The 26,871-nt window shown below is 40.5% G+C and overlaps 2 protein-coding genes across 3 annotated transcripts in view; one reads left to right on the top strand and one right to left on the bottom strand.

Moving 5' to 3' along the window:
• Nucleotides 1–10,625: 10,625 nt before the first annotated feature.
• Nucleotides 10,626–16,592, bottom strand: socs3b (suppressor of cytokine signaling 3b). Its single transcript, XM_041815524.1, has 3 exons — nucleotides 16,382–16,592; nucleotides 15,262–15,607; nucleotides 10,626–15,178 (listed from the first exon to the last, which is right to left on the bottom strand). The coding sequence occupies exons 2-3, from the start codon at nucleotides 15,388–15,390 to the stop codon at nucleotides 14,621–14,623; spliced, it is 687 nt and encodes a 228-aa protein (XP_041671458.1). The 5' UTR covers nucleotides 15,391–15,607; nucleotides 16,382–16,592; the 3' UTR covers nucleotides 10,626–14,620.
• A 2,002-nt stretch (nucleotides 16,593–18,594) lies between these two features.
• LOC121527837 (CDP-diacylglycerol--glycerol-3-phosphate 3-phosphatidyltransferase, mitochondrial) overlaps nucleotides 18,595–26,871 on the top strand; it is a 33,621-nt gene continuing 25,344 nt past the window's right edge. The window contains exons 1-3 of one of the 2 annotated variants that reach the window (XM_041814847.1): nucleotides 18,595–18,718; nucleotides 19,413–19,530; nucleotides 26,335–26,545. In XM_041814847.1, the coding sequence (XP_041670781.1) occupies nucleotides 19,415–19,530; nucleotides 26,335–26,545 (327 nt within the window). In that variant the 5' untranslated portion in view covers nucleotides 18,595–18,718; nucleotides 19,413–19,414. Of the gene's footprint in view, nucleotides 18,719–19,409; nucleotides 19,531–26,334; nucleotides 26,546–26,871 lie in introns of both variants that reach the window. The other variant, XM_041814846.1, reaches the window with a different exon arrangement.

The raw sequence follows: 26,871 nt of genomic DNA, 5'->3' as shown, positions 1-26,871 counted from the left end.
AATGGGAGTAGTTACTGGAAGCACATGCACACAGTTGTGAGGAAATCACACAGTGAAAAGCACAATATAAATCGAGCAAACGACAATTCCTTTATACTTTATGAGACTCTGGAGGACCCTGTTTTTGGAAGGAAATGTGTTGATTGGCCTCATACACAGGTGGTTATTTAGTTTGCTAGCTTTTTGATGATTTACATCTTTGATTCAACCTGAAAAATGTTCTCATCTGTACAACAGGTTTCCATGAAATGTTAATGGCGATGCATCCTATTAATGTTTGTTATCTGCTCTCTTTCTTTCTTGGGTGAAAGTTTTATGTCTTCAGAAATAGATGTCAACAAGTGAGGAAAGCTGTCGGCTGATGCAATTCAATGCTGCTGATCCAGTCTGCAGTGTAAAAGAGAAGTGAATGGAGCTTGACGGGGTTTTTAGAGGCCAGCCAACAGGTGCCAGGAATCAGTGTATGATGGAGGGAGCAGTTCCAGGATACCTTAAACAACCCCGCACAAAGCAACTTTAGGCATTAAAGATAGATTGCAACTATTTTTCTGCAGATACTTAAAGTGCTGAGATGATGTAACGGGTGATCCACTTACTTTTCTCCCTGTGCTGTTAAAACGTTTTAAAGAAGACTGATTGAACATCTCTAAATTCAAACATTTTTTAATTCCACTTTCAAGTAAGAAGTAATGTCTGATTGTTTTCTCAAGATCTCAACTTTGTTATCTCACAATGACAAACCTTATTTTCTCATTTTACCAGATCTTGAGATGACAGGAAACTCAATTTCTCATGGTAACAGGAAAAATGATTTTAGATCTTGGAAAAAACCTAACCTTGCAAAGCAGATGGATACGCACATGTCCTTGTTTTTCACTGGCGAATCCATCCTGTTAAGTTCCCATCTGAACCGTTTGGGCCCGGTTAGAAAGTGACAGGACCAATCAGCGACGAGGGGCAGTACTTTCAGGCACAGCAGAGTCATGAGGCAAACAAGAAGCAGCAAGAGCCGGTGCAATTATGGATCAGAACTTGACTACAATTCTTTGTTAAAAGAAGAACAAAGAACAGCAGTGAGTTTTTTTCTTTTCAAAAAACAACAAAAGTCGAGTACTTACATGTCTATAGTCACCATGTTTCACGTTATTCCCCATGGCTGCCCATGCGCAGCTGGATAGCTGCTACGTCACGTGTTTTGTTGCTCTTATTGGCCCGTAGAGATGTGACAGAACGTTCATCCATCACACTCCGAGTTTTTTCAAAGCCTCTGCCTTTTCTCAAATGTTTCCTATTGAAGCTTTGCCAGATGGATGTGTTTCATACATCCATCTGGCGTGTCAAGTTAAGGAAAACCACAATTCAGTCATTAACACAAAAAAACACTAAAGTTGAATTTGTATGTATGGAGGTTCATCCTTCAGGGCTTCCATACCTTACGTTGTGTTCACACCAAGCGCGAACAATCAATAGATTCACGTGAGTAGAGTGAGTTTACTCACTTGATATTTTTTAATTCCCACAAATTACTCGCTTTATTCGCGGTGCATATTCTCCTGAGTCATGCCACCCGAGGCGAACTGGCGTCTGCTCACATCTTTACATTGACTTTACATGTAATTCACTTGTGTGAATAATTTTACTCAAACTTGGTGTGAACACAACATTAGAAATTGAACCACAAAACCCTTTTCTCTAGTGCCACCTCTAAGTCAGATCTAAAATTTTTATACCCTGTGAGATATTTTTGCATGACCAGTAACATTTTTTTACAGTCCCAGAGGTTGAACCACAATATTGTTCTCTGCATAATGTTATTATAAGGTTAAAAAAGTTGTTACAGAACATAATGCAGCATATCTTTATTAAAGGTACAAGACAGAGCGGCATGTTTTCCCAATAATTCATGTTCCTGAGAGGATAAACCATTATGACATTAGCAATCCCCTGCCCATAGTATCCAGTACACATATAATTTAGTATTTCCTTGTTTTCAGCACAAGATAAGCTTACAAACCAGATGGGCTGTTTCAGATATCCATGGCATTGGATATATTTCACATCCTTCTTGGGAACAGCCCATACACTGCCTTTTGGAAGGGCAGAACCTTTGAAAAATAATCTTATTGACCAATCAGAGCGTCGAAATGTATGACATAGTAGGTGTGGGCCGACCCAGAGAGTAAACTATTTAACGGAAGCGTTTTCGTTGTTCACCATCAGTAGAGCCAGTTGGTTAATGAATTCTACCAAAGTCAGTTTGGAGAAGAGCAAAAACATCTTTTTCTAGTGGCAGGCGTTGTTTACAGGCTTGCAGTTCAACTAAACAATGCCTATAGCAACTGCCTTAGTCTCTTCAAATGGCACTGATTTGTCCGGTCATTCTTCTTAAATATTACAGTTTGAAGCTTTGCAAGACCGACCCAACAGACGGATATGGAATCTGGCCAATCCATCAGCTTTGCAAAGTTATGTACAAGATGGGATGACTAAAATTTTCATAGTTATTCATGTTTCTTAGAAGATGAACCATAATGAAATCATGGATCCCCTGCCTATTCTGTTAGTGCCAGCAGCCGGTCAAAAATTTTCTAAATACTGTGAAACATCTTTATATTGGCAGTGTAAGAAGGATTATCACACTTTTCCTCTGTGACTCTTGTCCCTCTGGAGGTGAACTATAACAGAGCTGGTCAACCTTCTTGTGAATCCTTTATGCCATCAGCTGGCTAAAGTGACTAGCTTGACAAGTTCTCTTTGTCCTTCATGTTTCCCAGGGGATGAACCATAATGACGTTGCTGCTGTCTGACTTGTTTTCTAGTGCTACCATTACAAGGTCGGAGTTAAAAGGAATCATGTGAAATATTGCTTTACTGACGAAAGACAAGATGTTTTTTCAAGTATTTTGCTGCTGTTTTTAATATTTGCCAGATGTGTTTAATATCCTTTCCCATCCTTCTTTGTTTCTTTTTCTTTATAGATAGGATTAACCATTTAACCCATTAACCATATATCCACAGCGCTCATAAAAAGTTTTCACAACTTTGGATGTTTTACCCTTTTATTGATTTTATAAATCAGTCATTGTCAGTATAATTTGACTTTTTTTGACCAAAAATGTGGAAGTGAAAACAGATTTTAACAAAGTAATGTCAGTTAAATAAAAAATTGTAACATAAAGTAAGTGACTGTATTAATATTTGCCCCTTTAAAGTGACTGACCTAATTCAGCAGAGTTCCAGCTAATTGTAGTCTCATAAATGGTGAAACAGGGGAATGCAGTGAAAGTGTTTAAAGTGGTTATAACACCTGTGTCACCTGTGTCTTGAAAGTTTAGTCACTGGTTAATCAGCATTCCTGGCTGCCATCACCCCATGAGACAAAAGAACACACCAAGCAACTCAGAGAAAAGGTGATTGAAAAGTATACGTCAGGAAATGGGTACCAAAAAAACTAAAGGCACTAAACATCTCAAGGAGTTCAGTTAAACCCATCATCAAGGACTGGAAAGATTATGGCCCATGTGTAAATCTGCCTAGATCAGGCCATCCTCACAAACTGAATGACCGTGCAAGATGAAGACTAGAGAGAGAGGCCACCAAGACACCTCTGACTTCTTTGAAGGAGTTGCAAGCTTCAGCATCTGAGATGGGAAAGACTCTGCGTACAACAGCTGGTTCACAGGTTCTTCACCAGTCAAAGCTTTATGGGAAAGTGGCAAAGAGAAAGACACCTTTGAAGACAATTCATTAAATCTGGACTAAAGTTCACCAAAAGACATATGGGAGACTCCATGGTCAAGTGGAAGAAAGTTCTTTGGTGTAATGAGACCGAAATGTTGCTTTTTGATGGACACCAAACACTGCACATCACCACAAACACACCATCCCAACTGTGAAGCACGGTGGTTGCAGCATCATGCTGTGGGGATGCTTTTCGGTAGCCATCCGTGGAAGGCTTGTTGAGGTAGAGGATAAAATGAATTCAACAAAATTTAGGAAAACACTGGAGGACAATCTTATTCAGTCTGACAGAGAACTACAGCTTGGAAGAAGATTTATTCCCAGCAAGACAATGATCCAAAGCATACACAGAAAGGGCAACCTGACAGAGCTAGAGCAGTTTTGCAAAGAAGAATGGAAGGAAACTGGGGTGTCCAGATGTGCAAGCCTGACTGAGACCTGTCCACACAGACTCAGTGCTGTGATTGCAGTCAAAGGTGCATCTACTTAGTACTGATTTGACATTACTCTGTAGAAATCTGTTTTCACTTTGACATTAAAGAGTTTTATTGACTGTTTTTTTGTTGTTATTGTTTTTTTACAAAAAAGCCCAAGAACATTGACGATTATTGATTTAAAAAATCAATTAAAGGGTTAAACATCCAAGGAGCTGAATACTTTTTATAGGTACTGTATAAATACTTTTACACACTGGAGTCCCTTTTGCTGATTGTCATTAATTTGAGTGTTCTTAACCTGTGAATGGAAAACTTTTATTCTCAATCCAGCAATCTTTCTATTACTGCATTTTAGTATGTCTTCCATCAATGTGGGTAACTGTGAGGCATTGCCATTACATCCGTGTCCAAAAACCCCCTTACTCACCACATATGTATGTGCTAGAGCTCACGTGTGCATTCCTGCTAGTGTCTCAAGTTTGAATATTATGCAGCTCTGTGTGCAGGCTGCATGGACGCAGTGACACCTGAGAGTGTTGGAGGGTTTGGTCTGACTCCATGCTGTTACAGTAAGCCATTTGGCATCCACGCCCCACTGCTGCTATGCTCACACAGCTGTGAATGGAGAAGAAAAACAGCATAAAGAATCCACATCTAAGATAAAACAATAGGTCCTCTACAACGTGCCTCATAAATAAATGCTTTCAACAACCTGTTTTAAACCTTTCGAGGCAGTTGTCTTTGTGCTCCCAACTAAAGGCACACCCTTCTGTTAGTGTGTTCAGGTGTCGCAGGAAAACCATCTCAGTGATGATTTAAGTGAAAATAGAGCCAGGCACAATGAGTTTCAAATGTGCCGAGGGGGTGGTGGTGTAGTCAGCTTAGAATAATATTGTGGTTTGAGTGTGTCACAAGGAGCCGGTCAGTGAGTACAGGTCAACACTGTCTCTGCACACGCACACAGATACATACATCCACATGTGCTCATTTTTGAGTGCATTTGACTATCTGTATGCTTTCCCATATGGTTTTTATTGATCCATCTCCCTGTTATACCCCTCCTGCTCCATCTCCTTCTCTCCGTCTCTGTGTGTGTGCACTGATGGTGAAGGAATGATGGAATGCTGGAGGGTAAATCTCTGGTTTCCTGGAAGCTGGTCTGGCTTTATCAGAAGCGGCTGTGACAATACTCCAGCTGATGGGCCAACCAAACGTCTTTCCTATAAGAGGCCGATCAGCCAACAAAAAGCCTTCCTGGAAGAAATAATCAGCAAACCGGAGGCCCTTCCTGGAAGACCAATGTGGATTACTCGATGCAGGGCATATTCCTAACCCCTTTAATATTCTTTCCACCTACGACGCTCCACAATGTTGACATTGGCATGAGCTCAAAAATGAAAAAGACGCTCAAGAAAATAATGATTTTAATCAGACTGCAAGAATGTTATCTGTCAAACTACCTAATCACTAAAGCATTTTATTAACATCTCATTTCCTAATGCATTAAAACAATGAAGTTTGAGAGGCAGTGCTCAAACCTTGGTGTGAATGTTTGGATTGTTGAAAAACCCGAGCTCAGTTGTTTGAGAACCGGGTGTTGTGTTTGGCCCCGGACTCTGTTGACAACTGTTGAGTTGGACGCAGCAAGTCATTACCCGAAAAAATGAATCATGGTGGAAAGACTTTCTGTGAGTGTGTGAGATTCACAAGAGGAGTGAAGGATACAAGCAAAATATTCCAGCCCCACTAACCAGGCAACTATGGGGAACATAAAATGAGTCATCGTGAGCTGAGCTGGCTTATTTAGACAATGTGTGTGCGTGTGTTTGTGTGCAAAACTGGATTATTCTGGTTGGATTTTGGGAAGAAGGCTCACTCATTCCTGTTTGTCTCCTGAACTACGTCATTTTGTCTATAATTTCCCTACTCAGTCTTCCTCACATAGACAAATAGTGACACCCACATGCATTTGCACACATACAAGCAGCAACTTTAAGAACACACACATTTTTTCCTGTTGGTGTCATAGCAAAATAAGGAACCATGGAAGTGAGTATCTGAATCATTGTAATTACCTGGACTGAGGTAAGCTGTAAAAACAGTTATTAAACATTGTCCTCTCACTCCCACAGTTACTTCCACTGAGGTCTGGGACAGGCTCGTACCCAGAGAGCTGTGTCTATCTGTGGGTGGTTACTGATGTAATGTACAGAGGTGGTAGAAGTACACAAGTCTATATTTATACAGAACTTCAGATACATGCGTATAAAAAGTCACAGATGTGTCTCCAAAGCAAATTGAATCCCATGTCATATTCAAAAATCATCAAACTTTATCCCAACTTGAAAAAAGGGAAGGATGCACATTAACATTGCTCCAGTGTGAAGATCGGATGCATGAGAATCTTAAAAAGATGTACTGTTTGCAACAATGCCAAAGATTATTTTGTGGGCTTTTTGCCTTTATTCAGGACATCTGGAAACAAGGACACGACTGAGCATCGATCCCATCAGTGCATTGAAGACCACAGACTCTGTATTTGAGCACCTGCTCTGCCCACAGAGCTAAACCAGCACCTTAGACCATTGGTGCCTAACTGGTCAAACCTCAGGGCCCACTACCTTCCTCAATAAGAAAATTACAACCCAAATGTTTAAATTTTTTTGACCAATCAGATTTATTCAATGTAAAAAGCACAGATGGTAGAATAGACCATACAAAAGATGTGAGAAATCAAAGAAAAAGGAAAAAACAAGCATCTTTTAAAAGAGTTTCATTGACTTTTACGTACAAATTTTAAGGCACTCATCCATGACCAACTGAAAAGGCTCCAGGACCCACTTTTGGGTCCCGACCCAACAGTTGAGAACCACTGCCATAGCACATTTATATGGGACATCACACCATCTCTTCCGACTGCCCTGGCCCCGCCTGGATGGCAAAAGTGGCATGTTAGTCACTACATGGTAGACAAATACTCCTTCTGGCAAATTCACTGTGGTAATCTGTGTAGTGCACATTTTGTACATGGAAAGTTTAGACAGCTTGAAATGTTGGTATTAGATGCATGCAAATCCTTTTATGAAGTCTAAAATGAAGCATTTTCCATACCAACAGCCTGTTTACATTTAAAGAATGAGTGAATGAATGAGCTAATGCTAGCAAATACGCCAGTATTAGTTTAAAACGTGCCCCTGTTCATTGGTGACTGAAGCGTAGCAGAATAAATACTCATGAATGCCTCTTTGTTTAGTCTGATGGGTGTATTTTGACATTTTAATGAAACACTTAACAAACATATTCAAAAGAAAGGCTATGTAGGCTTTAAGGCTTTTGTAAACTATGAGGTGACTCACTTCATTTGGCAGTCACTGACAGTTGTGTAAAGTAGGATGATTGTATTATGGCTCCAAAATACACCCAGAACATACTGCTGCCTACAATGCATGTTGGCCTAATGTTAACAGTGACGCTCTGTGTACTTTAGTGAGTGATGCCATTATGGTCACGTGTTTGCTAAAAGTTTAAAGCGGTCTTATCCTATAAAGTTTAAAAGGTCTTTCAAAATTTTCATCTTGAATCTCTCTACAAAGAAAGTACCACAATGACCTACTAAGAAATGAGAAAATCAAAGAAGGCAAATTGCTAATGATGTTCTAATGATGATGTAATGATGCTGTTGGTGTTCCATAAGCGCCAGATGTTAACCAAACAGCCAAATAGCCACATAGTTGTAATTTAATAATTTATTCATTTAACAGGAGCCTCAGTAGCGTGTGGAAGAACCATACACAGCCACAACTGCCTGGCACCTCCTCCTCATGCTGGTCACCAGCCTGGTCTCACACTGCTGTGGATTGGTATCCCATTCTTCAACCAGCATTTGTTGCTTGTCAGCCAACGTGGTTGTGTTGGTCACTCTGGCACAAACAGCACACTCAAACGGAGCCTATAAATGTTCAATGGGGCTGCGGTCAAGACTGCTGGCAGGCCATTTCATCCTCTCCACTCCCAAATTCTGGAAGTAGTCTTTGATAAACCCCGCTCTGTTGGGGTGAGCGTTGTCATCTAGGAGGTTAGAGTTCAGTCTCAGACTGTGGAGATGTGGGATTGCCACTGATTGCAGAATCTCATCTCGAGATCTCTCTGCATTGAGATTGCCTCAGTGATGACAAGCCTCATTTTTCCAGCCTACAGTTCCTGAGTGACAACATGGTGGGTAAACCATCTTCTTGGGGTGTTTTCTTCTTGAGACCCCTACTTCACAGCCTGTCTCTGACATCCCTGTTTTATGGAACTTGATTTTCAGTTTGGAGATTGTACTTACTATCAAGATCAATCGAATGAGGCATGTCGATTCTTGGAGCAGACACCTTCTGACCTCTGTAGCAGGGCCCACAGGTGCTGTCAGTCAGGTTCCAATCAGGCACCTGATTATCAACACCTGGGTGTACAAGAACCTCAAAAAACAAGAGTCAGGAGTGACAGCAAAATAAGCTGTTTTGCACCAGCAGAGTAGTACACGCTCATCTCTGCTGCTCATCCCACAAATGAAGCTTAGCTTAAGTTCAAATAGTAAGACTGTTTCATTTCCATTCACCCTTTCATTCATTAGTAACCACTCACTCACCTACCCCCCTCTTTTCCCACAACTGTTCCTGCTCTAGTAATCATCAATGGGCGTCTACTCACTTAAGCTTTATGCCAATCCCTTTCAGCCACAACATCGCTCAATCCAATCATCCTGCAGCTGTCATATTTGAAAGTTCTCTTTCCTTCAAATTCCGTTCTTTCTGTGCAATTGCTGCAACCCTCCTCATCCCCAGCCACCTCCATTATTCATCTCATCAGTGTCTGGGTCGAACTCATCTTATCTTACTCCTTCCATCACCACCACCAGGGTCTAGACTCCATGGGGGGGTTTCATTTTTCTGCTGTCTGCCTCACTACCCCTTTAAGTTCATAAAGACATCACGATGAAGTCTATACGCCAAAGACATTTCACAATTCCAAACATTGCCAAATATTTCCACACTTGGAAAATAAATCATTGTTAAACTCATATAAGTCTCTCCTGATTGAAATGCATGTTCCTTACAAACGGGGCACCATTTAAAAGGAGAATTAACAGGCTTTCCAACGGTATAAGATTTATTGCCATTGTTGCAAAGAGATAATCTACCAGACACAAATTTCCCTACTTCTTGTGCCAGTTTGACTAACTGGCTGTGGCTCAGTTTCCTGTACATTGTAGAATCATTTCATTAGTGTGACACTGACACTTAAGTGATTTTATGTTACTTAAACTTTAAACTTGTCCAGTGAAATCACTCATAATTGTCTTTGACAGTTTTGTAAGGTTTGTGTCAGGTTTTGAACTATGAAAGTTGCTGCTTTTCTTTCAATAATTAGCTAATAACTATTTTTCCATCTTATATATGATTGAATTCAAACCACAGTTAGTTGCCAAATATTCCCCAGATTGCAGGGAATTAAATGTTGGGTGCTAAAAACATTCCTGGTTAAGTTAAAGTCATGGAGAACAAATTCACTACTTTCATCTAATGTTTCATCAGTCTTACAATATGTGCACTGATTTATATGATGAATAGGTGTCTTTTCCATGGGATAGTGTTCCATCCTTCATGATTCAAACATGTAAAGAGTCAACGATATTGGAGTGTTAAACTTTACTGAAGCCACCAGATATTTTTAAGCAATGCATGGTCTTCATTTTCCAACTAAACAGGCTACTGAGCCAACGCCATTGCAGTCTCTCTTGCAGTCCTTTTGTTTTCAATGCTTAGCTTCACTTTATGGACTCCCAACAAAAGCAATCACTCACCTCTTGCTTGTGCTCTCCTCCAATCACATGCAAGGTATTTTGCACCGTCATAGACACCTGGAGTCACTGACTTATGGCCTCTCAAGAACTCAGCTGCCAGTTTATGATTTTTACTTCACAGGACGTGGTAAAACTTTGTCCCTTAATATAAAGTTACCCTTCACGTTTCTTTTGCTCATCTCCAGTGATTCTCTCTCTGCATTTTTCTGCATCTCTATTATTCCCCCCATCACTCACTGTCTCTCTTACACATGCTCGCACAGATTTACCTCATTGGCTCTTTCTCTCGCACACACTATCACCAGTAAAGCCGTAAAAAGTCAACTCAATTAAAGTGCCTCATTTCCTGGAAGCCGGCCTCAGACAGAACAGTAGGTATGCAGGGAACGGGAAAAGTGTGTGCGTGAGGAATATAGAAACTCACCTCCTGCTTTAATTTTACCAGCAGCACACATCCACACTCACTGCATCAGTTGAAAACCACAGACTGTCGTAAATCTCCTCCACGTGGACCCTTTCACCTATTTGACCTCACATACACATGCGCAGCCTCTCTCTCTCTCTCTCTCTCTCTCTCTCTCTCTCTCTCTCTCTCTCTCTGGTGGACACCATCCTCTCTCAGCCCCTCAGGCAGGATGTATAAAACCGGCTGCATTCCTTTCCAGTTAAGTCCAGCCCAAAGTGAGCTTTCTACACAGTAACTGCTGTGTCAGTGCGTGTGCGTGTTAACTTCTGGGAATCCCTTTGTTTCTGTGTGTTGTGCACGTCTGCGGAGCATGTCTGAGAAAAAAATTCTTACCCCACACCCTTTCCTTTATGTTTTTTAGTAGCCTATGGAATTTACCCATAATGCCCCAGCAGAAAAAAACAATGTGATGATTGCAGTCATTTTAACCCACGGATGAACAAGTATTGTCTCTTAAAGCAGGCTGCTCCGGCTCTTATAAAGCCAGCAGGGTGAATAAACATAGCTTTGTTTGACGGTTAATAATCTGGTTGTAAGGCCAGTATTGTTGGAATATCAACTCCCTTTACAAAAGATTATTTTGAAATAGAGCTCATTGAGTAAATGTTGACTCAGTAAAGTAAGAGAAAGACACAACAGCAAAGTAACACACAAGACAAATGCTTCACTTTTGTAAAAATAGTGCTCTTTAATATAAATTATTGAAATATTTTAGAAATATAAATATGTGCAACGTTCCTTTTTCATTTATTTTTTCTTGTAATGCTTTGTCATTTCAGATATTACAGCTTGTATTATGCCAGACTAGTGGCCAGCCTTTTATGAGGGAGTCTTTATAAAAGACAAATGATTCACATACATGTGTGGTCCACTGCTGCTGCAACACATGTAAGAACTTTTATGTGAGAAAAATAAGGCTGAGATTTGAGAAAAACAGTGTCCCACCAGATGTGTTTCCATAAATGTAGAATTTTGCCTATTTTTGAGCAAGAAAAAAAATGAATAAAGCATCCTCTGTTGCACACAAGTCCTTACTTGTTTTTGTGTTACATTTTCAAATAGACTCTGAATTAGTAAAAATTTAGCTGCATGATTGAAGCCTTCTGCTTGGTGTATAACAATCATTGCATTACCCTGCCTTTTTGAGACAGACGCAGCTATACCCAGATGAAAAAGTACAATTAAACCCCTCAGATCAAACTTAATCCATTATGATACACCACTTTTACCACTGTAGATTGGGATAGAAAACTGTTTAAAAAACTAAATTCAAACTCTAACAGACCTACTTTTACCAGTAAGAGAGGGAGAAGTAAAATCTCGTTTGAAAGAAAGCTTTTTATATCAGATTTTGCACATTTGTAAGTTGCTTAACTGTTGAATGGAAACAAGCCACACTGGTGTATTTCAGTGCTCCCGTTTCAAGTTGCCTCAAGATTGTGAAATGCCATGAATGGGTCACAGGTACGTTTGAGCTCCGGACGAACACTGCTTTCATCAAATCCAAGTCTTTGTTTTACAAAAAGGCGGTTTTGTTTTCAAAGAATCACTTTAAGAAAGTCTGGTGTTCCTTTGACGTTCAGACAGACAAAAAACAACTACTGTTTCAGAGGTAACGATGGAGAAAAGTTGGGGTGGAAAACTGAGGTTTTGTGAGATAAAAACATCCTCATCAAAAGTCAATTTCTCCTCTTCTTTCCTTCCAGGCAGAATTTTAATGCCTCATTTCCACTGTTTGGTTCAACTTGACTCGCCTCACTTAGTACTGTCCTTTCTTGATTTTCAAAGCTGCAACAGGTTTAGGGCAGTGACTCCCAACTGGAGGGGGGGGGGTCTGCTCTTATGTGTCAAAATTTGATGTATATGTATTTTTTTCAATTATGATTAAAAACCTAATGACGGTGTATTAGGACCACCCTAGAGGATTAAAAAAAATAAGAGGATCCATTTATTTTTTAGAAAAAAGGATTTTTTTGGGGGGGGGGGGTAAAATGAGTGATTTCAGAGTTAAAAAATTGAAAATTTACAAGAAAATGTGGAAATTTCTGAGATTAAAAGGTCTTAAACTTTATATTAGAAACATAAATTTCAATTTTTTTACAACAGGTTGACATCAAAAATTTAACAAATTCTGCGTTTTGGTTCATGTACATTTATGTCATTTAAAGTAAAAAAAAACTATTTTTGTTAAAATTAATGTTTTTCAACTTGAATATTTCTGTTTTTTTTTTAAAGGCCCTAATAAGGCATCATAACAATGGATAGTTTACACATAGATCATTTGTCAGGAACAAGTATATTATGTTGGGTTATTCTCAATGAAAACAATTAAAACTAATGTTAAATTTCTAAGCGGGCTTGGGGGTCTTTGTTTTTCTTAGATATGAGTAGGGGGGGCCTTAAAAAAATGTTGGGAACCACTAGTTTAGGGCACAGCCAGTGTTTTACATCACACTAAAAAGAGATGTGACAACATCTGATAGGCCCAAGGCAATCATATCAATGTAGGTTAAAGAGCTTAAATACACTTTACCAGCTGTCATACAAATACTTTTGCACCTTTGAGGTGACAAAAACAGCCACACACAACTGTTTCAAGTGGCTTTCACTTGGCTAAGAGTTTACCCTTGAAACAGTAAAGGCACAGGTACCAGCTCAAGCTGTGTGGAAAAGAGGCAATAGAAAACCTTGAAGGAGAAAGCTGAGAAATGCTCACTCAGACAAACTAAGAGTTTGAGATGAAAACACATCACTGTGAGAGGGTTTAACAAAGAATTAAGACTCAGTCAGAACTTTGTTCTCAAACTCGGCTCCTTTGGCAAGTTGGGTTTTATATTTACAGGAGCGGTGTCCTGTTGAGCCCGATCATTTCCTCTAAGTCTAAGACATCAATCACGTCAATGTTTTTGTTTAGCTGTATACCAGTATGTCTCCTCCCACTACTCCCCTCCCTTAGCCCCCTCCCCAGTTCTTTAGTTTCCTTTTAGTTAATCCCATTTCCCGCTCTTCTTCTTTCTCCTTCCCTCATCCTTACCCTCTCCCCCTTCTCCCTGGGATCATCAACATCATACACAGAGGAGTTTTACAGTGTTGCTGACATTTTTCCAACCTCTCTGGATAAAAATAAGTTCTGATGTTTTGTTTGGTCCTGTGCCAAGGCTTTTGTCTCAGTAACAAGCTTTTGTCTGGGTAACAGCAGCCTGTTTTCTGTCATTGTCAAAGCGAACATGCAACTCCAAAAAAAAAAAAAAAAAAAATGTTAAAGAGGGGGGGTGGGGAAAGGGTTATGGAGGAGAACCGAGAAACAAACAAAAATGAAGATGCTTTGTAATGCTTTTTCCACACTTATGTTCCCACGCTAACAAAACCCACACATGGGCCTGTACCTGTTTGTGTGTGCAGAGCTAGCGTGCATGACCACCCTGCTCCCCCTCTATGAGGCAACATTTGCGGGAAGCAGCAGTGGAAATGTGTGCGCCGCCACAACACACAAAAACACACACAGCCACACAAACAAATACTGCTCTGCGTCTCCTTTGGACTTTGTCTTTTCCCTGTTACTCCTCCATCAGTCACCCCCTCCCCCATGTCTCTTTTTCTTAGCTGTCTTTCTCTCTGTCCAGTGATCCACAGTGTTGTAAATGTCAGGTTGACCAAAGAGAGATGAGGTTTCTTCTAAAGCACATAAAACTGAGAGGGAACTCCCGTGGCGGACTGACCGTGTCATCGCTGTCATCATTAATATCTACCAATCAGATTAATCTTCTACGAGGCTCTGCTCTGCGTCTGTGTCAGTCATTGGAACCACTGAACCTTTACCCACCTTTCATCTGCCACTTACACTGGTGGTCAGTGATTGGAGGCAGGACGGACAAGGTAATCATTACCTGAATCCAACTTTTCATCCCAGGCCCCATGTCAGCAGGGGATTCTGGGTAGCTGGTGCCCGTCAGTGTTTGACCAGCTCAGGTTTGCTGGTCACAATGAAAATCTGACCTCTCACCAACCTCATGTTAGCATCTAACGCTAACTCTGGTCAGTATCACATGGTGTGCATTTTTCACATAAGCACTGAGAACTGGTCCTTCAGGCCCCTGGTCCATGAACTGGAACCTCTGCAGTTCCTGTCAGTCATATCGGAGCATCATACTCCTCCAGAAAGTCTCTAAGTGTTTGAGGGAGCTGCTCACTCCTCTCAGAACCCCCAAGCCCTTGGTTATTCAAGGTCCTCCTGCACATGTGTTGCAAGGATGAGAGAGAAGTTGAAAGGGGGCGCCGCAGTTCCAAGGGAATCCTCTCTCCACCAGTGTGGATCAGATACACACTGCGCCCCTTCATTTCTGACTCTCCTGAGCTGCCACCACATGCTCCTTCTCTGCTCCTTCCAGCCTCCGGCCCCTTCCCCATGTAGTGCGCAATAAGTTTCAGCACACAGTCAAACTGTGGGAGCTCTTGTGTGTTTTGGGGGTCTGGCTGTAGGAAGAAGCCACCTCCCTCGCTGTGGATGCGCAGGTTCTTGGTACCCCGAGCCGTTTGGACAGAGAGGGTGAAGAAGTGGTGGTGGTCAGAAGAGTCACGGATCAGGAAGGTGCCTGGTGGTTCAGAGCGGAGCATGGAGCTTGCTTCACGGCCCCCCACAGCTCCCCAGTAAAACCCACTTTCCTGGAGCTTATGCAATGCACGCATCACCTGAGGGAGACATAAAAGTAAATTAGATAGGAAAACATGAAAAAAGAAAGAGTCCCTTCTCTCAAAACTCAAGCATGACTCACCTGCTGGTAGTGTGCATGTGAGCTGAAGGGCTTGTAGTGATGTGGGGTAAAACTGGTCCCCTGAACCCTGCCCACAATAGGGGTCACACTGCTCATGGCGAGAGGGTTGCGTCCACTGGAGGCTACCATGGCGCCATGGCCCCCTGCCTCTGCCCGCTGGTCGCGAGGCAGGGGGCCCAGGACAGGAGCTTCGAGGGGGAAAGGTGTGGGGGAGGTTGGAGTGGTCGGAGAAGGAAGAGAGGGGGACAGGGGTGAGAGAGGCGGGGTCACACACCGGGTCCAGGGCCCCGGGGGAGAGGAGTCCGATGCATCCAGAGAGGGGCTGGGAGAGAGCACCTAAACACAGCTGGAGAGGGGAGGATGCACAGATTACACTGATGCACACATGCACAAAGAGGCTGCAGTATACCATACAGCCCCATTCAAGTCATTCATAAACACTGACATGAATAGATACCCGCTCTGCCACACTGGAGCTCTCAGTTTACCCTCATTAAACGCAGTTATGGAGACTGTGACAAATGCATGAGGCAAGACTGTGCAGAGAAGGCAGGTTATATTTAGTTTACATGAATCCTAGCGTGCTGCTGCTGCACCATGCCGCCAGACAGCAACTGGATCCTGATTGCTTTCAATTGTCTTCGATCGGGCGTACCGCAACAAGGGATTTCAGAAACGGGGTCACAGTGAAAGAGTCAGGAGCCTTTCTCTACTCTCCCCCTTTCCCAAAAAAAAAAAAAAAAGCTCCTTTATCCCTGCTCGGTGGCGACACAGAGGCCCCTTTCTCCGGTTTCATTGAGACTCAAAAAGGTGTCCCGTCAGGTCTGGTTTTCCCTGATCCTCTGTGGGCTCGCGGTATTAAAGTAGCCGGACAGTGCGGGAAGCAGAGGCGCCATAACGGTTCTGAAGCGGTGCAGAGCCGTTAGTGTAGAGGTCGCTCCACTAGTCATAATATTACGAAAATATTCCCAAAATTTACACTCCAGCTGCACTGCACCAATAACACAAGCAGCTACGCAACATCTACCGCTATTTTATTAGCTCTGTAACCCGTCCTTTTTCTGTCATATAGTTCACTTGAACCGCTCTCAAACGTTTTTTCTCTGTCTTTTGAACTTACCTTGCGGTTTTGTTGAGCTCCGCACCGCAGCCGCTCGTCGCCAAAGCAAAAGCTATGCAAACTACCCGAGAGTAGTGCTGGATGAAATATTAACTCAGGCATTAAAATCCAAACAAAAAAGATATCCAGAAAGTGTAGGGGTTTTTTTTCCTGAGCGGAGGAATGCAGCGGCGTCGATATCTGCCGGAGAGATCCAGTGAGTGGAGAAAGGTTACTGTGGGATGTTTCCAACAATGACTAAATCCGATTCGGAAGGCTCCGCCTCCTCCGGTTAGAGGTTCTTCCAGGAAATAAACTCACGCTCGTACACTCAGACACGCGGGCTCGCGCTCTCCCTTGGCAGATTGCCAATAAATAATAAGCGTGACCTTTGCTAGGCTTTTTCCTGGTATTTGTTTGGTCTTTGCTTGACAAGTTGAGCAAGTTAAAAGCTCCAAATACAACACAATATATACTGATAATATTTTAGCATGTTAAATGGAATTACGGAAATAATTTCAGGATTTAGACTGAAGGCAGCATGAAGGGACCCACACATTTTTAGAACTAACAAGTCTCTTTATCTTAACACATTATTTAGGTCAGTCCCATTGGATTTTTTTTCTTTTTTCCTACATAAAGTATGATATGAAATAAAACATTACTACACTGAAACAATCCCGATTACAAATGTCTGTTGAACGCATAGATGCACCAAAAACAAAAGTACACATGTTGCTCTATTTTCCCCCATAAATATCTTTATGTGTATCATCAATGAGCAAAATTTTTGCACATATGCATCCTTATCTTTATATTTTAAGCAGTCAGTTAAATTTCGGCCACAATTTTAAATTTAAAATATTAAAATATATTTTTATATTTTTACCATCGCTGTTAATATGCTAGTATTGCCACAACTTCAGGCCAGAAATTTTCCACTGCATAATTTAGTGTTATCTGTTTTTATTTCTTAATATTACTTCATATTTTGCAAATACACAAATGTCTGTGTTTGTTTTGGTATTGTTCAAATGGCAACTTCTTTAATTTTTCATCCTACTGATTACTTTTGAATGGTTCATACATTTTTCTTTAGAGCTTAGACTCCATCACACATCTCTTCCATCGTACATTCATCTTACATCATCCTTTCCCAGATATTTTCTATTTTAACCGCCTTTTGAGATCTTTCCCGTTCATTTTGATTGCGTTAATTTTGTAGACTTTGTGCTTCGGTTTGTTCTGACTCATTGTTTGATTTTCAAGACATTCTCTGTGAGGTTATTTGTTTATTTTATTAATCTCTGAGGTCCTGTCTGTGCTTTGTCTGTTAAAGCACTTTGTAAACATCTATTGTATAGGTGCCATGCAGTAGTTGGTATTTTTATTATTTCCTATCGTTATTACAAAATATTATATAGTACTTTTATTGCATCTGTTATAAATCTCCCCCTGTGGATTTATATAGCCTTACCTTAAGATTGTCAAGATTTCCATTATCAGGTCAGGCTTCAGAAGTGTAACATGACAGATGATTAACAATTTATCTGCTATGAGCTGGCTAAGGTTTAAAGATAAGGTCCCTCAGGCCGTCATTTCGTGTCAGGAAGCATCTGGCTTACTGTAAGTGCTCTTGAGCAACTACCAGCAATGCTCTCCATGGCGAATCTTGACCCGAAATACACCAATGCAAGCAGAAGTCCTGCATGCAAAGTCTTACCTCATTTAGGTTACCAGTAAAATGTGAGAGTATTGTGCAGAATGGCATCTGCCTGCTCATTTTCATATATAGATTGTATTGTGTTATTGTTACTAGTCCATTGTGATTAAGGAACAAATACTATTTTAGGGACCTTATACTGTAGAATAATCTCACTTGTCAAATACAGTAGATGTAAGACAGACGCAACTCATAAGTTGCGTAAAAATATAAAATAGCAGAAAACAGAAATACAAATAGGCTTGTGATTACTATGTGACTTTAGGCAACCTTTTAACCCTAAAGGTCAGTTACAGTTTAAAAAGCTATGGTAATCTAATTGTCTTAATAAGACTATAAAGAGCTATCAAACAATAAAAATATCTTACCATCACCTGCCTTCCGATAGAGTCTTTGTGGTTTGATAGTATAGAGCCTTTGAGGTGTGACAGTAAGCTTGAAATGGGTGGAGCAATAGCTGGCAATCCTCTTCCAGTCAAAAGAAAACACCTGTTGGCTTGAGCTCAAGACTGCAAATTGTTATACAAGCTGCATTCAAAAGCTTAAACAAACAGCTACGCTTCACCTTCCTGCTGGCATGAATGAAAGCATGTGATAGTACCCAAGGGCAAAGTTAAAAGCAGCGTTACTTGCAGGTCATGGATCTATAAATACAGCCTCATTATCTTGTGACCTTAATTTATGTTTTTTCTGTGGCACATATATGGCAAAGTTGACTCATTTTTTACAACTCAACTGAGGTTTTAAGGCTCTTGTGAGGAACTTTTGGTCTGCACTGATTTTTGGGCAAAGCAGTACCTTGAATGTCTTTGCTGATAGTTTATTCTGCAGTATTTTCTGATGAAAAATCACATCCTGACGTCTTTTGGTTGTCGGTTGTATCTATCTTTTCTAGTTGAAAACAAACAATTGCTGTTATACAGTAGTTTGCGCCTAACTAACTTTATCTGACACCTAGCTGGTGACAGTGGTTAAAAGCTTTAGAGATAATTACACACAAATGATGTGTCTTGCCACTGATGTATTTGTTTCTGACGGTCATATGGAGACATTAATATTGATTTAAGTAATTTTCATAACCAGCTTAAAACTCCCCAAGGGGTTTTGTGAAGTGTTGCCACTAGAGGGCTTAAATGTATGAAAAAAAAACATAAATATAAGCCAATAATTCAATATGTACTTTATTTTTGTTTAGATTAAAGTGGGTAAAATATGTGTTATAAACCTTACAGTCTGCTTTGTATGAGAAACTAATGTTACGATGAGAGTGGAGTGTTTGTGAACTCAGAGTTGTGTCGATAAAGTTTTTTCAATGTCTCTCTCCAGCAGCAATGGCGGCTCCCATGTCCTGGAGGAGGTTGGTGCACTCCATGTATACACCGGCTATCGCCGGGGTATTTACCCGAATTTCTGACCGCCTCTTCCGTGCACGGGACAGAAGAGGAGGGTAAGAGACTCTGTTCATCCTCGACGTAAAAAAGCCACGGTTTTTCTGTCGTATGACGTTAGAGTTGGAGTTGTCTTGCTAATGTTGTCATTGCTAATGAGTTCACTATCGGTCGTTTTGTCACAGTGGTGGTCCTTTTTAGACCCAAAGACGCACGTTTTCGATAAATTTTGACGCCAAGTTTTAGCTCACTTTTGAGTTAAACTCGTGCTGTGAGGTTATTAGCTTAGCAAACATGAGCTAACTTTCAGGGGAAAAGGAGGTTGTCATAACTCATTCTCTGTACATGATGTTCCTCTGGATGTTTATGTAACACATGGGCTGTCTGACCTCTTCTGTTGCTGCTTTCATGTCAGATCATGTCAGGGTTTATGTCTTTTCTTATCAGTTATGGCTACATTGATACCATCAACGATTAGCACCCCTATGGCTACATTAGTGCATTACTGTTTCGGCCCCTTCAGATGCACATATATGTATATGATAGGGTTGCTATGATACCAGAAATGTAAATGTTTACAAGTAAAACTTTAAAACGTTTGCTGATTGCATCACTGCAACAATAACGAAGTCTAGTAGCATTTTCGTCTATGTTATTGTTGCTAAAACTGAAAAAGGTCAATGACTTTGAATAGTGAAAACTCCAGAATTAACTGTTAAGAAATATATTTCCTCCATTCCCATCCCATTCACTCCTGACCCCCAACAGACACTCAAGAAAACCTGACTGAAAACAACTTATAGGGCTACTGACTGTTTTCCTTCATCTGGGTGTGGGGTTTGTTTCTTTTTCTTTTACTTTGCCCCAAAAATGGACCCATATGCTGCAATCATCAAAAAATTTGTACACACATTGAGTATAAACTCTAAGCTTTCCAAAACAGTGATTTTTTTGGTCACAGTTTAACAGCTTTACCTGGCATGGACATGAACAATATCACAAATACTCAGTCCTGCAGACCTCCTAGAGTCTAGCATGCCAGTTTAATTTCCTCCATCCTTTATCATTTGATCCACATTTAAAAAGCCAGACTAGTACCAAATGAAGAGCTGTTTGGGAGCCAAACAACCAGCTCCACTGAGCTGAGCCAAATGAGTTTAGTGAGATGGATATCAACTGAGGAAACACAGGTAAGATCAGAGTTTAATGTGCTAAATTGTGACAAAACTGCACTGAACCCAACCAGACCTCTTTATGGGAATGAACCATACATCAGTGTTGTGTCACACCGTCCAGGCTTTATATGGAGACTTTTTAAATTCCTGCCTGCTGTCATTACTCTGTGAATTTTTCAAACTTTTAAAAAAATATTTGCCTGAATATTTTACTACTTTTGGGACACAAAAGTCGCTAAAGTATTAATACTGTTTATATTTTCACACTTTGAACACCAAGTGTAGTCATAGACAGCTCAACAACATGGCCTTTTTGGTAGTGCTTCTCTATGTAGAAATCACTTCTTGACCCTGAAGGGGTGTTCTCCACTGCTGCATGACTTCATCAGCAAAGAACCTATAAACATGTGCACACTCAGGGTGAGCTGCATGTGTAAAGCCCAGTATTTTATACTTCTGATCATGTCTAGTAAGCATTCTTGCACCCTTTATAAATCTTGCAACCATACTATCAATACACACAGACCTGTATATACTAAAAACAATGAAAAAGTTGTTACACACTTGTTTGGTTCATATTCAAATCATATGTCTTCTCTTTTCAACAGTGCTATGTAGCTGTAACTTTTTGCACAGGTTTTGTTCTTGTACAGATCAAAACATATTTGTGCTTTGAATTGTATACAGGCTGACACTAGCTAGCTAGAGCTGATAAAGGTTTGGATTCAGTGGTGTGGAGTCACTTAAGGAGTTACCCTGTCCTCCAGAGCTACAAATAAACTACATTTAATAAATGTACCATTATCGATAAAGGAGGAGAGGGAAAGCTGAATGTCTGGCACACTGAGTAGGAGAGGCAAAAGCTAAAAGAAAAGCTGAGGCTAAGCTAGGCTAAGTTGTGGTAAAAGAGGAAAGGGAGGCTAAAAGAAAAGCAGCTAAACTGGGAGGGTTCGTGTAGTTAACTATATGTGCGCCTAAATGCACAACAGCTATGAAATAGTAGTGATTAGTAGTAGAAAGAGTGAAAAAATTAACTTGGCTCGATCAATGTGTAGAGAAGCACAACAACAGAGCAACCACACAAACAGGCAGTGACGCCATACGCTCACTGTCTGTCAGCACGTCAGCCGTATTGGTGGATGGAGACGATGCGGAGCAAACTGAAGCAAAAAACAGCAATGTTGGATTTTATAGAAAATCTAGACACATTTATGAGTTCGTCATGGTTCCAGTTTCGAACCAGTGTACCCAAGAAGTCCTATGAGAGGTATGAATGACAATCGGAGCAACAGGGAGGTTTGAAAATCAAGACATACAGACAGACAGAGAGACAGACAGCTCTCCAATTATAGTAGTTAGATTATTATTTGACCTATTTAACCAGATGACCCCTTGAGATTTGAATCTCTTTTTGAGGGAGACCTGGCCAAGACATCAAACCAGTTGCATAAGCTAAAACTGACTAAAAAGATTTCAGGAGTGGCCTACCTAAATTTTCCCAGAAATCTTCAGTTGTGCACATCAGTATAACATCAGTACAGGAAAAACAGTTACCTGCACTTACAGCTCTCTGCCATAGGTGCTGCTGAAGAGCCCGAAACTGAGCTCTGTGACATCAAGATACCACTGCATAGTCCAGGGCTGTTTATTGTTTTGTTTGGCGCTCTGGTAAAATGTAAACAGTGTTATCCAGGAACCTTGAGTTCTTGTACAGTGACACTTTCACAGAAGGTTAAACATGTTTGGGCTTGGTGAGGCTTGCAGATAGAATCTGTCATCTGTAAGCAGGCAGCGTGCAAAGTTTTGGAATGTGCTTGTGATTTGTTAATAGAGCAGACAAACGGGGCCAGATCAAACCATTAAAACTATTATAAAGACTTTTTAAAATAACATTATGGCATACTGTGTGGCCATAAGTATGTGGACACTAACTTTGAAGTACCCCATAGTTTGATATGTGTTGCCCAAATTCCAAAATTCCAAAGTAGTCAGGGACATTGTGTTAAATGTAAATAAAACAGATTACACTGATTCTGACTTTGATGCCTGGCCTGCAGCGCATTCCACAAAAAGTTGGGACGGAGCATGTTTACCACTATGTCCTTTCACCTTTTCCTCTAACACTCTGTGAGCATGTGGGGACCGAAGATACTAACTGTGGAAATAACTGTCAGTGGAAGGTTTCTTGAGCTTTCAATGGATTTTTTCTTCTTTTTTGTTTTCAAAACTAAAAAAAAGATTGAAATATCAGAATTCTTGGGAATTGTCAACTTACTTTTCAACTGATTTTTTTTTATTTTCATAGAAGTTTAAAAAAGAAAAGTCATACTTACTTAAGAAGTCAGATTTTAAAGTACCTGTAAAGTGATTAAAAAATCTCTATTTTAGGTTTGTTGTGTGGCAGGCCGCTGTGTTATAAACCAACAGGCCAAATTTCAGTCACTGAAAACATCTCTAAGTCATGAAATCATGAAAAATAAGGCAGTGATGTATGTTATAGGATGTGTGGGTGCGTTGGTTGAATGAGCTGAAGCCACACCCGCTCATGAAAAATACAATCCTCTCAACTTTTAAAAAATGCTTCTGATCAGAGCAGCTGCCTGGCTCTGTGCTAGAGCAGAGAGAGACGTAAGTTGGGGATTAAATTTACTGTTTTCTGGTACATATCTCTCTGTTATGATACTTTGAATGACCCTTAGGCCACCTTGGCTGATAGATTTGTGAAATTAATCTTCACAATGAGCAAAAACACAGCATGTAGCTGGCTGTGACCTTTCAGTAAAGGTGGTAACACCAGCTAACAACAGACTGTACTGAGATGAACTGCTCGGTGATTTATATTGTTGTAGGTTTAGGGGGGTGGGTAAATTCCCATCAAGACCGGCAATGTCATGGGCTGCTATATTTGCCCTGCTCAAATGAAACCTAGCCAAGAAAGAGATGAACAACTTTTTATCAGTCTAAATCCAAAGGTCAGTCACATGTAGATCTCAGTGTTTTCACATGGTTATAGCAACCTTTTTCCAACATATCTAGTGTGTGAAGACACAAAGTTTGGATTTCGCTTTACAGGGAAACTAATGTCTGAATTCTGGAAAAAAAAAACAAAAGGTCAGAAAAACACACATACATAAACATTTCAGCAGCCCTAATTCTCCTCTGTATCCATGACGTGGTGACTGATGTATTATGATTACTTTTCTGGAAATAAATATCATCTAACACATAATTCATAATACTGAAGAAGATCATGCAAGTTCACTGACGGGGAATTGTGAGGAAAGATGAGTAGGGAAGATTGAAGGATAATGTTTTCCATCACATGCTTCAAATGAAGATGAATGTGGTGCAGTCACGTACGTAAACAAACTGTTCCTCTATTCATTGGAACTTCTTACTAGAGCTACGTATGATTAAATTATCCTCTAACCTTATTTTATGAATCACAGATATCAAGTCTCCGTTACAGTGCTAAAAGAAATCTATTCAGTCGCATCCGTATAGAGCAGGTAACACAGTGTTGGGTATTAATAAATCTACATTGACTCTGTTTTATGAAGGCCTTTAATTATGACTGAGGTAATAGTTGAATTAATATGTCTCCCATGAATGACTGGAAGCTGTGTCCCTTATCTCACCTCATACTGTCTTTATCTTTTTCTACATAAAGAAAACTGTCAAGGCTTTGGGTCCAGTAAAAGCTCCTTCATGTTGCATAAGCCTTGGTTCAAGCTCTCTGTTCTCTCTTTAGATAATGTTTGTAATTTGCTCTGCTGTAAAAGAGAGTAATTCAGTGCTAGCTTCACTGACAAGAGAAATCTCTCTTTTATACTACGGTTGTTTATGACTCATTCACTGATATGTTTACGATCGGAGTCATGTCCCAAACACGGGGAAATCCCCTCTATGTTTCCTGCAGAACTTCAATCTCAGCTCAGTGGCTTTGGAAAGACGCCCCTAGCCGTGTTTCCCATTTTAATTCAACTTTTGTTTCTCCTGACTCCGTGTAGAAGGTTACTGTGGGTCAGAACCAAACCAAAACTTAAACCATATGAGTGAGTGTGTGTCTAGCAGAAGATCTAAACGATTTCAGGACAATCACTCTTGACAATCAGCCTCTGAGGCTGCGTTAGGTTCAGACTCCACCTCGTTTTATCTGATGTGGTTTCATTGTCAGACAGAATAGGGAGATTTTACTGCAGACAAAAAGGGGTTGTGGTGGTGGGGTGAATTTAAGGACAATGAGGAAGGAAAAACAGACTTACTGGTACACCTTATTATTGACCTGTGTCCTTGGAGATTACATTCAGCTAGTCTATGAGTAGAAAAAAAGATGTTTTGGACAATGTTTCAGAGCAAAAATACCAAACGGGTGCTCAATATTACGATAATATGATGATGATAACAGGCAATATTTTTGGAACATTGAAACACTTTTGTTTGGGCTTTTTCTTTCAGTTACTTGTAAGCGGTGTACCAACACATATGCTTTAAACTTGGCTTAATGCTTTTGATTTTTCAGTACATGAAAATGAATTAGAATTTTAGCACCTCTGGTTGTCCTGTCTCAAAGTCTTTGTGATTTTTGAATAAGCTTTCTGTTAGATCCTCAAAAGCCATGATGTAAGTGTGTCATCTGTCTAACAGTCTGCATTCTTGTGCAGTATCTCAATAACGCAAACTTTGCTCATGTCCTTAATGACTTAAAGCTCACATTTTATGCAAAATACACTTTTCAGGCTTTTCTAACAAAAATATGTGCCCATGGCCTGTCCACAATCACCCCAAGAATCAGAAAAATCCACTCCCTCCCCCTCTTTTTCTCCACCTTTCAGAAAATGTGTGCTGAATCAAGCTGTTCTTAGATTTTCCCCTCATGATGTCATATGGGGAGTTAGCACTCTCAGCTGGCAGCTGAGAGCAGGATCAGGAGAGCCACATCCATCAAGCCACATCCATTTCCTGAGAGGGGCGGAGTCAGACCGCTCAGTAACATTTAAAGCCACGGACACAGAAACAGCTTGTTCTGAGCAGTGTTTTTAGACATGCAAAATCCAATATTGAGTGTTTTTTTTTAGCAACAAACTTCACAGGCATGTTTTGAGGACCTCTGAGACCAATATAAACTTGTCTTAAAAGGGGAAAATATATGACCTTTAAAGACAAACTAGGAATGTTTTATTTTATTAGCATAATATTGGTATTGGAAGATACTAGCTTTAGAAGTTAGTTATTGTTTACAGACAGTCTGTAAAAAAAGTATTAATCATAAGTGTGTTATTTTGGCTTCACTACACCTCTTTGGCTCAGTTTTCACTCTCCAAGATCTCACTTAATATCCCACCCATGATGCTGTCTGATTGGCTACCAGCCAATCACTACTGACATCTGGGTGCCACTGACACAGTGGGCATATGGCATCATCCCATTACTCTGCTTCTTCTGTGTTTCTCTGTGCTGTTTCTCATGTGGATAGAGCTAGTGCTTAATAGTTTATTTTCTTCAATTTTTTGTCATTCTATTTTACTTATTTCACTTTAATTACATTTTGTGTGACATAATTAAATGCATACCAGTTCCAGATCAGTCTCATGACAACCGGAAGTGGACAACCTAAAGCCAGCTATCCTAAAAATTTTGTATTTCTGATCAATATAAAATGATTTAACCCTCTCTTGTTTCCTGCAGCTCCTCAGTGCTGCTGCTGGCCCCCCTCCTTGCAGAAGCTGACCCGGCCCCTCGCCGTGTCGCCAGACCTACTGGGTCAGCCGGAGCTCAGGGCACAGACGGCCTCTACGCCCACTTCAGATGGATGGCAGAACACGTACCCGCCTTCAGGGTGCCCGGCACCCACATCCATGTCCTCACCTCGCCGGACCAGTTCTACCAGAGCATGAAGGTCGGTGTCACTGTGAAAAAGCACTTTTTGTTCCTTCTACAAAGGAATGATTGAAAGCAAAACAAAAGCAACCCTTGATTAAACAATATTGACCTTTCATTAGTTCATATTGTCATTTGTTTTGGCATGTGGATGATGTATGAGGGAAAGAAAGTATTTGAGGAAGTTTAGCATCCCCAGAAGGGCCTGTTTGTTTATTGTGCAGCACCTCAGTTGGCAGAGAAGCAAAACTGTAATTGACTGCAGCTGATTTTTTTGAAATAATCTTCAATGCCAGCAAAATAACTGCTCTGCCTCAATGCTTCACCAAACCCTAATTTTTACTG

Source organism: Cheilinus undulatus, linkage group 20 (assembly GCF_018320785.1).
Source record: "Cheilinus undulatus linkage group 20, ASM1832078v1, whole genome shotgun sequence".
Classification (NCBI taxonomy): Eukaryota; Metazoa; Chordata; class Actinopteri; order Labriformes; family Labridae; genus Cheilinus; species Cheilinus undulatus.
The sequence above is the reverse complement of the archived record's forward strand: the minus strand, read 5'-3'. Positions and strand labels throughout refer to the sequence as shown.

Bases quoted from the DNA above. Each gene is read 5' to 3' on its own strand.
- socs3b (XM_041815524.1), bottom strand. From the start codon at position 15,390: ATGGTAGCCTCCAGTGGACGCAACCCTCTCGCCATGAGCAGTGTGACC. The intron at 15,179-15,261 runs GTGAGTCATGCT...TGTCTCCCTCAG, and splicing joins CACATGCACACTACCAGCAG to GTGATGCGTGCATTGCATAA.